Below are 11,144 nucleotides of genomic sequence, written 5' to 3' on the forward strand. Positions count from 1 at the left end.
CAGTAAAACTACTTAGTTTTGAGTCTGGGAGTAGTCAGAGAGGTCCACTTCTAATATTCATGATCCTTGTCCAGAACTTAGTCAGACTTATGGATTTACAGTACCACAAAAATGCGAACTGTAACCTGTAGCAAGATCAAAGTCGACACGGAGGACTTTTCATTAAATTTTTTCTATATATTTGTATCATAAAAATGCATTGTTTTGAGTATGAGAGTAGTCAGAAAGGTCTACTAATATTCACCAATCTTGGCCAGAACTTATTAAGAATTGTGGATTTACAGTACCACAAAAATGATAACTGGAACCACATCAAAGTCCGCTTTCATGACATTAATGTCCTTTTTTAATATTGGTACAGTAAACTGCATAGTTTTGAGTCTGGAAATAGTCAGAGAGGTCCACTTCTAATATTCACCATCCTTGTCCAGAACTTATTTAGAATTGTGGATTTACAGTACCACAAAATGAGAACTTTAACCTGATCAAAGTACTGCTTTATACATGAAGAACCTTTAATTCATTTCTCTTTTACTAGGGTTGTTCAGGTCATGGTTTTTTGCTCCCGATCCGATCCCGATCGTTTTAGTTTGAGTATCTGCCGATCCCGATATTTCCCGATCCGATTGCTTTTTTTTTGCTCCCGATTCAATTCCAATCATTCCCGATAATTTTTCCCGATCATATACATTTTGGCAATGCATTAAGACAAAAATGAATAAAACTCGGACAAACATATACATTCAACATACAGTACATAACTACTGTATTTGTTTATTATGACAATAAATCCTCAAGATGGCATTTACATTATTAACATTCTTTCTGTGAGAGGGATCCACGGATAGAAAGACTTGTGACTTTGTATATTGTGACTAAATATTGCCATCTAGTGTATTTGTTGAGCTTTCAGTAAATGATACTGAAGGCCATGCCCAAATGCATGATGGGAAGTGGAACCATGACAAGTGGAACCATGACTGTGCGTAGTGCTACCAATTCATATATCTTCTCTGCGATGGGATATAACTTACTTAGGGTGTCAAGAAAAAGCTCAATTGCTACCTTGCTTCCCCATATTGCTTCCCAAGATATATCTAATCTTAGAGAGAGGGATTGTAAGGCTTTAGCCGAATAAAATAGTGCTCCAAAGGCTGCCAAAATTCACTCTACTCATTTTACGCTGCCTTTAAGCTCTCTATATAGGCAAAACGGCGCCATTACAGATGGAGTGCGGCAATTCGTGAGTGGGTTGTGCAGCGCATGCATCAATTGCGTTAAATATTTTAACGTGATACATTTAAAAAAAAAAAAAAATTAACGCTGATTTTGGGCTAAATTTGATAACCGTACCTTAAGCCTAAACTAAAGACTCTGGATAAGTGTAACAAATTATGTCTGTAACGTTAAATACAATTAGAAAACGATTTAATTAAAATATACATATATGTTAAAAAAAGGCATGGCCGATATTTTTTTGCCGATTCCGATACTTTGAAAATGACGTTATCAGAGATTGATCGGGACATCTCTATCTTTTACCTTAATGCTTAGATTAGGCGGGTATGCAAATTTTATGGTCAGCTCATTTGACCACCGGTCCACCGCAGAAATCCCCGGTATGCCAGTCCGCCCTGAGAGACAAGACACAAAAACAACCATCTTTTATCATTACACTGACTTTACTCATTTCACTTCCTTTGTCTTGAACATCGTTACCAAATAGATTCTACCCATGAGTAGACATCTAATAAATGAGGCTTTTGTTCCCGCAGGCGAAAGTGAAGAGGTGGACTCGTCACGATCAACAGAGGAACCGCAGCAGGCGGAGAAAGCGGAAATAAAAATGGGAATGTTGAATGGAGGGCGACGCATCGACTACGTGCTTCAGGAAAAACCCATCGAGAGCTTCAATGAATATTTGTTTGCCATTCAATCTCATCTTTGCTATTGGTGAGGAGGACTCTTCTGTTCAAGCTTTTATTTTTTTAATCCTTTCTATTCCTGTAAGATTGGTATTTTGTACTTGTCTGCCAGGGAATCTGAGGACGCTGCTCTGCTGCTGCTGAAGGAAATCTACGACAAACTGGATGTGACATTGGAACAGCATCAACAGTAATTAAAATTTCTCGATAAGCTCCAATTCAGGAGAGTGGGAACACAAAGGACCATTAACAGGTTGGAAAATCATCCTCCAGAATGCCTTACTGCCTGTGACAGTTGTGATCAGGTGATCTTTGGTCACGTCAGTCAATATTTCAGGCATCACACACAGTTGGGTTGGTATCGACTGATTGATCCTGCCCAGTGTTGCACTGATCTGTTCTTCCTTACCATGCACTTTTGTTCATATCAGCATATCGTACACACAACTGTAATTAGGGATGTCCCGATCCAGGTTTTTGCACTTCCGATCCGATACCGATATTGTTTTGCACTTCCGATCCGATACCGATACGGGCCGATACCGATATCTGAGCATGTATTAAAGTTTAAAGTTATTGAGCCTCCTTAGTTGTCAGACTCATGTTGAAAAGGGTTTTAGTACTCTTGATAACAACTAGCCAGCTGAATTAGGTGAGTTTGAATAACACTCAATGGTTGGTAACAAGAAACTGACTTGTTTATTCAGTGACAAACACAAAACATTATAAATAACAAACAGAATTGGCATAGTCAGTCAGTAAAATGTGCAAATAATAATGTAAACTGTCAGTGGAAAATCCCACAAACCCCCCAAGCTATTAGATGCTTTTAATGTTTCGTGCATTAGTTACAAAAATTGTATAAAAAGCCTCTCAGGTTTAAAGAAACGACTATTTCAGTATCAAGTAAACATTTTAAAACAGTAAATAAAATACTCAAGTCCCCATTCTGTATCAGCAGCTTTAAACTACATTCAATTCATTTAATTTTGCGAATCAACAGTTGTTAAAATTTTTCCCGTTATTCCATAATTTCCCTTCTGTCTACTTTTGACATGTGAAAGTTTTAAAACTGTTTTGAAAATAGAGTCAAGTCAAGACTTTGCCGATTTAGGAGTATTTTAGATAAAAAGTTAATTAGGTTCGTTTGGAAGATTCACTATAACAGTCTACAAGGGAAGTATTCTGCTTTAAGATGGCGGCTGTTCATTAACGCACCTAGTTTTCAATGCATGTGTTGCTAACCCCGTCGAGTCTGTCATTTTGCATCTAGTTCTATATACATATGATATCTATTAGACAAGCATGATGTTTACTCTCGGGACGCAATGCGGTCCGTTTCTCATTGCGTCCCGAAGACTGCGCTGTGTATTAGTTCCGCTTTACTTGACATATTTTAATAATCGTAATTTGGTTGTGAATGGTTCTCGAATCTTCCACGGCCGAATCGCTCAAGGATATAATGACGTCTGGGCATGTGGTACCGTGGTTCTAAGTGTTGGATGGTGCGTCTTTACTCACGAGAGATAATGGCTCGTCATCCAGAATGAATTCTTCGGCAATGACTCTTGTTATTCCCTGGGCTTTGGGACTGTCGAGTGCCAGTTTGTCACGCATAGCAAAAGTTTCTGCCAGTGTTAGTTGCGTAGGACTTTTCTTTTTGTCCTTGGTTTTCTTAACATACTCCTTATGTTGTTTGTGGTTGTATGTCGCTAAATGCTTGATTAGGTTGGTTGTATTAAAACTTCTTACAGCTTTACCACCACGCTTGACTTTATTGTGGCATATGTTGCACTCTGCCTCTTGGTCTTTGTCGTCCTTTAAGGTGAAATGATCCCACAAAGCTGATTATGTATATCGGTGCGCTGGAAAACCTAGACCGGATTTTCAAAAAAACTGGATCGGAAGTCTGGATCGGAAATTTTCCGTGTCGGCCGATCCGATGCGCATTTTTTTGCCCATATCGGCGTCCGATCCGATCCGGGCATCTCTAACTGTAACTATATATCGTGTAATTTTTGTCATTATGAACAGAAGTTTAAAAATATCATGATGTGTCGAATTGCTTAAACACAATTTATAACAGAGCTAGTGTGAACTCTATCCTATTGGCTTATAATTTTGTTGTGGTAGACTGAAGTATTTTTGTGTATTCATTGAGTACAAGGTTCATCCAAAGAAACTAAAAGCTGCTGCTCCTACAATGTGCAATTTTGCTTCAATGTCAAAGGTAAGGGTTTATTTGACTTATTTTATTTCACATTCATCATATTTCATAAGTGTGTGTGATGCACTTAATTCTATCCGTTTTAGAAGTTTGCAGTTAGAATACAGTGATCCCTCGCTACTTTGCGCCCTCAGTCCAGATTTTTTTTCCCCAATTCAAAAATGAATAAATGCAGTAATTTATAAAGCTGTCACAATCCGATCACGTAATCTCTCACTCTCGCTCCTGCCGCTTTTTCTTGGTCAGGCAGTGCACTGGAGTTGCTAATAAGTTAACGATGATTGACAAACGTTTAGGTTTGATCTTGCCGGAGACGCTTGGAAGCTGAAACTTCAAAGCGCTGCACGCGTCAATCATTCTTCAACTTGTTAAACAGTTGCTGTGCCAACTCATTTTGTGTAAGTGAGCAGCTTGAGTGGACTCACTCAATGAAGCATTTAATAAAGGCAAGCATTTTTCTACTTTGTTCTTGTTTAAAAATAATTCGGTGGGACAGTAACATGTTTATTACATTTGAAGTACTTAAAAACCATTTATTAACCGCTTCAGAACGAAGAATGCTGCTGAACTCATTATCGGTATAAAAGACACCTGTCCACAACCTCAGTCAGTCACACTCCAAACTCCACTATGGCCAAGACCAAAGAGCTGTCGTAGGACACCAGAGACAAAATTGTAGACCTGCACCAGGCTGGGAAGACTGAATCTGCAATAGGTAAAACGTTTGGTGTAAGGAAATCAACTGTGGGAGCAATTATTAGAAAATGGAAGACATACAAGACCACTGATAATCTCCCTCGATCTGGGGCTCCATGCAAGATCTCACCCCATGGCGTCAAAATGATAACAAGAACGGTGAGCAAAAATCCCAGAACCACACGGGGGGACCTAGTGAATGACTAACAGAGAGCTGGGACCACAGTAACAAAGGCTACTATAAGTTGCACAATGCACCACCAGGGACTCAAATCCTGCACTGCCAGATGTGTCCCCCTGCTGAAGCCAGTACATGTCCAGGCCCGTCTGCGGTTCACTAGAGAGCATTTGGATGATCCAGAAGAGGACTGGGAGAATGTGTTATGGTCAGATGAAAACAAAATAGAACTTTTTGGTAGAAACACAGTTTCTTGTGTTTGGAGGAGAAAGAATACTGAATTGCATCCGAAGGACGCCATACCCTCTGTGAAGCATGGGGATGAAAACATCATGCTTTGGGGCTGTTTTCCTGCAAAGGGATCAGGGGGAGACTGATCTGTGTAAAGGAAAGAATGAATGGGGCCATGTATCGAGAGATTTTGAGAGAAAATCTCCTTCCATCAGAAAGGGCATTGAAGATGAGACGTGGCTGGGTCTTTCAGCATGACAATGATCCCAAACACCCAGCCAGGGCAACAAAGGAGTGGCTTCGAAAGAAGCATTTCAAGGTCCTGGAGTGGCCTCGCCAGTCCTCAGATCTCAATCCCATGGAAAATCTGTGGAGGGAGATGCAAGTCTGTGTTGCCCAACGACAGCCCCAAAACATCACTGCTCTAGAGGAGATCTGCATGGAGGAATGGGCCAAAATGCCAGCAACAGTTTGTGAAAAGATTGTGAAGAGTTAAAGAAAGCGTTTGGCCTCTGTTATTGCCAACAAAGGGTACATAACAAAGTACTGAGATGAACTTTTGGGATAGACCAAATACTTATTTTCCACCATGATTTGCAAATACATTATTTAAAAATCAAATAATGTGATTTTCTGTTTTTTTTTTCCCACATTCTGTCTCTCATGGTTGAGGTTTACCCATGTTGACAATTACAGGCCTCTCTAATATTTTCAAGTGGGAGAACTTGCACATTTAGTGGTTGGCTAAATACTTTTTTGCCCGACTGCATATAATTACCTTTTTATGGCTGGGTTGAAACATTTTTAGTGTGGGCGCTACTTTGCGCTTTTTCACTTATCTTTGTGGGTTCTGGTCCCCAATATCCGCAAAAAATGAGGGATCACTGTATTATACTGTATACTGGCAGATATGTTTGCAGAATTTGCTTTGGATTATGTCAAAGGCCAAAATTTTTTTTTTTCCATCTGTTTTTTTTTTGTATTGGGGGTTTGCACCATTAGCTTCCTTCGGTCTCACATGTACAGATAGCAATGTTGTATTATCTCAAATTATTACACTTTCTGTTTGAGTTCTCTATTTGCATATGTACAGCAGTACTGTCACTTTCATATTCACATAGATGAAATCTTAACACATTCAAACCAAATTGATACAAAATCAAATGCAACTATTTTTTTTTGTATCCAGTAGTCCTTTTTATTCACCTCATACTTGCTTACTATAGATGGCTACCATATTTCAACCTAGTGAGAGGTTGATCTCAATCTTGTGCACCTCAGATAGGGTCATTACAGGTTTGGAAGACATTTCACATCCAACTTTTCAAACTTCACATGCAAAATATTAAAACTTTCCGAGTAAATGTACTTATTCTGAGACCAAATGCAAATAAAATAATGCTTGAAAATCATAGGCGGAGTTTGACTTTTGGGGCAGGGGGGGGCACAACATGTTGATGACCCCAAAATGCAGTGTCAGCAATAAAACTTACAAGTATATTTATAATAATAAGTTGAATTTTTTTTTTGTTTCCCATCATTCTTGAGGGGAATTCTAAATCAGGCTGCTTTGGACAGCTATATTTTTCGCCAAGATCGTCATCCATTGAATATGGTATTCCCGCTGGTGTTGTGCCAATGTAGTTACCCCAGTCAAAAATTGTATCCCCTGGGCGGAGCCATATGGAGGTAGATTTGTGTCTTCAATATTCGATCCCAAAAAAAGCTGCTTCAATCAAAAAAAAAAACAACATCAAAATATATATTTTCAATTTAAAAAAAAGTCACTTCAATCAAAAAAAGTGTTTGAAAGCAAAAATAATTTGAAACTCAAAAAAATGAATTTGAAAGCTATATATATATATATATATATATATATATATATTAGGGCTGTCAAACGATTAAAATTTTTAATCGAGTTAATTACAGCTTAAAAATTAATAATCGCAATTAATTGCAATTCAAACCATTTATAAAATATGGCATATTTTTCTGTAAATTATTTTTGGAATGGAAAGACAAGACAAGATGGATGTATACATTCAACATACGGTACATAAGGACTGTATTTGCTTATTTATAACAATAAATCAACAAGATGGCATTAACATTATTAACTCATTTGCTCCCGGAACCGTATAAATACGTTCTATTTCCAAATGCTTCAGTGTCCCGATTACGTATTTATACGTCTTTTGCGTTTTTTTGTACAAGAAGCATCTAGAGCTTTCGATCTATCGCCAAAACAAAAAACAACCCTCAAAACCCATTTTAAAGCAATAAAACTGGCCACTGGAGGGCAGTAGCGCATTTGTTAAGAGCCCACAACTCAATTCAAACAGTACAACTTTATTAGGGAAGCTAGCAGAGCCCCTCCGCAGGTTGCTGCTCATGTCCACCGCACGCTCGAGGGTCCTGCACGGAAACGCGCACGGCCAAACCAGTTCCCCCCCAGGAACATAAGTTCCCCTGGTGAACGAGACAGTGGTCACCACAAAAAAAGACTTTTAAAAAAATCCATCTTTACGAGACAGTCGGCAATGAGGGAAAAGTTTAACCGCTGTCGCAGCCACCAAACGTCATCTCTCAGTTAGGTAAGTGTGAATAAATTGTTACTTTGCTATGAAAAACTCTATTTGGCTGGTTGTTATTTTGTAAAAGGAAAACATTATTCAGATGTTTGGGATGACACTGAAGCAAAAAATAGCCGTGTTAAAGTCAAAATTACAAAAAGCTCATTTTCTCCGTTTTTTCATCAGAAATTGGAAAAATGCTCAAACTAAGCAATTTTCTAATGCTGATTTCTAAAGAATGAAATAACGTATGAACTTACTTTTTTTCTGCTGAAAGAAGAGAGTCTAATCTTTCTTTTGGTGGGTTCCATGTTTATATAGGAATAGAACAGAATTTTTTGTGGGCCGTGCAAAATCAGTCAAAATCCAGTAAAATGGCCGGGAGCGAAGGGCCTTGCTCCGGTGAAAATGGCTGGGAGTGAATGAGTTAACATTTCTGTTAAAGCGATCCATGGATAGAAAGACTTGTAGTTCTTAAAAGAAAAATTTTAGTACAATTTATAGAAATTTTATATTAAAACCCCTCTTAATGTTTTCGTTTTAATGAAATTTGTAAAATTTTCAATCAAAAAATAGACTAGTAGCCCGCCATTGTTGATGTTAATAATTACTTACACAATGCTCATGGATGGCTGAATCAGTCGCACCCAAGCGCCAGCAGAGGGCGGCAAAACTCCATAAAACACAACAAGTGGTGTTTCACTGTACCGTCATTTAAATCTGTCTGAGCGGGTAATCTGCGTTAATTGCGTCAAATATTTTAACATTTAATAAATTAATGAACGCCCGTTAACGCGATAATTTTGACAGCCATCATATATATATATATATATATATATATATTTTTTTTTAATTACTTTTTTTTCATTCAAGTCAAATTTTTTTGGTTGAAGCAACTTTTTTGATTGAAGTAATGTTGTTTTGTGTTTAGGCCGCGTTTTGGCTAGGACATTTGTGTCTTTGTTATTCAATCAAAAAATAAGTTTCTTCAAACAAAAATATATATTTTCAAAATAAAAATAACTTCAATCAAAAAAAAAAATTCTATCATAGAAAAAAGCTTTTGAATGCGAAAAAATATTTGAGACTCAAATACTTGCATTTGAACACTTAATTTTTCAATACAAAAAAAAATTGATTTTAGCAATCCTTTTTGTGTGACATTTGTGTCTAAATCATTCAATCCCCAAAAAAGTTGCTTCAGCCAAAAAAAGAATATTTTCAAAAACAGAAAGAAATCATTTGAAAAATAAAATTGCCTTCCCCTAATTTTTTTTTTTTTAAATAATATGCAAAGCAAAGGACTGTCTAAGGTGCTCGTCACATGATCTGTTCGAAATATCATTTTTAACCCATTATAAAAATCTTTTTTTGTTCATTTCTTTCATTTTTGTTGTTTGTTTTATTTCTCAACAACTTTTATATACCGTATTTTTCGGACTATAAGTCGCAGTTTTTTTCATAATTTGACTGGGGGTGCGACTTATACTCAGGAGCGACTTATGTGTGAAATTATTAACACATTATTATATCATTTCACATGTTATTTTGGTATTTTGGAGTGAACTTGTTAACATATTCTTTATGCTATAACACTTTAATAGCTATGTCACATTAACATACCGGCCACGTTCGCATTTTGTTGTTCATGCATCATGTAACATTATCATACTGTTCATTTATCCAGCATGTTGTTCTCGATTGTATTTTTATTTTAAATTGCCTTTCAAGATGACATATCTGCTCTATGTGTTGGATTTTATCAAGTAAATTTCCCCCCAAAATGCGACTTATACTCCAGTGCGACTTATATATGTTTTTTTCCTCTTCGTTGGGCATTTTATGGCTGGTGCGACTTATACTCAGGTGCGACTTATAGTCCGAAAAATACGGTAATATGTTTATAGGAAAGTCAATTACATGCAATGATACTTTCGGACACCAGGGGGGGCCTGGATCCCCTGGCCCCCCTTTAAACTCCGCTTATGTTGATTTTTATTTTTATTTTTTTATGAATACCAAATACTGTTGTCTGGAATCCCCCCTAAAATGGCATTTTTCTTTTGTTGCATCTGTTCAAATGACCAAATTGAATATCAGATAAAATAAAATTTTGCGGGGCTAAATATTTTTCAAAAATTATAAAGTGTTCTCCAATTCTGGAATGGCCCATATACAGTATTTATGTGTCAAACAACATTCTACACTCTCCAAACAAGCACTGATTATGTATTGCAGGGTTCACGAAATCCGGACCTCGGTGCCACTTTTCCTGTCATGTTTTCCACGTCTCTCTCCCCTAACACACCTGAATCAAATGATTATGTCATCAGCAACCTCTCCAGAAGCCTGATAATGAAATTGATTATTTTGATTCAGGTGTGTTGGAGGAGGGAGACATGGAAAACACGACAGGAAAAGTGGCACCGAGGTCCAGATTTAGTGAACCCTGATGTATTGTATATTATATTATGTTAAGCACTTGACATCTACTGCTTATGCCGTGCACTCAATGTGGTGATGGTGCACACAGAGTTAAGGCTCTACTAAGCTTACCTCTTTTTTGTGTGCTTGAATAAAACAATGTCTTGTATTCTATAGCTGTTCTAACTTTTGTATTGAATTCAGATGAACATTAGGAAAATTGCTAGCACAAGGTAATTATGTAATATTTTATTTTGATTTGGGAGGGTGTCATAAAATGTTGCTCTTTAGAAAAAAACATGTTTAAACACAGTAAACAGATTGGTCTTTCCTCGTCCCCCAATGTATTAAAAGTCAAAGCCAAAAGCGATATACTTTTTGTCATATTTCCTCGTCTTAGCTCTTCATATTTCCAGTGCTCTTAGCTGTGCGTTCTTGTTCGGTTCAAAAATTCTGCGCACACTCTGAAAATGAGAGCGCCACTGCTACCCACTGAGTGGAAGTGCAATAGGGGTGTGACAATATTTCGAAATAGTGATATATCGTGATACTTTGTATCCCAAAGGATTATCGATATGCTCCTGCCAAGAACTGAGATATCGTTTTAAAAAGGTGGCAATGTTTTAAACAAAAAAAAAAAAAGGGACCAACAAGTTGCTAACAAAATCTTCCACCATAATAGCATCTCAGGTAACTAAGGCTGCCATTGACAGTGCTCGACGCCCAATCTATTTAGACTGGAAACATTCGTTCATTCGAAATAAGGCTGCAGCTATCGATTATTTTAGTAGTCGATTAATGATGAACTATTTAGTTCGAATATTCGAGCAATCGGATAAGGAACATAAATTTTTTTACCTGAGCTTAGCCTCACACGATATATATATATA

The 11,144-nt window shown here is 37.3% G+C and overlaps 1 protein-coding gene across 4 annotated transcripts in view; it reads left to right on the forward strand.

Moving 5' to 3' along the window:
- ddhd2 (DDHD domain containing 2) overlaps positions 1–10,624 on the forward strand; it is a 60,476-nt gene extending 49,852 nt beyond the window's left edge. For 3 of the 4 annotated variants that reach the window (XM_057831419.1, XM_057831420.1, XM_057831421.1), the window contains 2 exons: positions 1,776–1,953; positions 2,038–9,109. In XM_057831419.1, the coding sequence (XP_057687402.1) occupies positions 1,776–1,953; positions 2,038–2,119 (260 nt within the window). In that variant the 3' untranslated portion in view covers positions 2,120–9,109. Of the gene's footprint in view, positions 1–1,775; positions 1,954–2,037; positions 10,070–10,261 lie in introns of those variants that run through there. The other variant, XR_009062701.1, reaches the window with a different exon arrangement.
- The last annotated feature ends 520 nt before the right edge of the window (positions 10,625–11,144 follow it).

This window comes from Corythoichthys intestinalis, chromosome 3 (assembly GCF_030265065.1).
Source record: "Corythoichthys intestinalis isolate RoL2023-P3 chromosome 3, ASM3026506v1, whole genome shotgun sequence".
NCBI lineage: Eukaryota > Metazoa > Chordata > Actinopteri > Syngnathiformes > Syngnathidae > Corythoichthys > Corythoichthys intestinalis.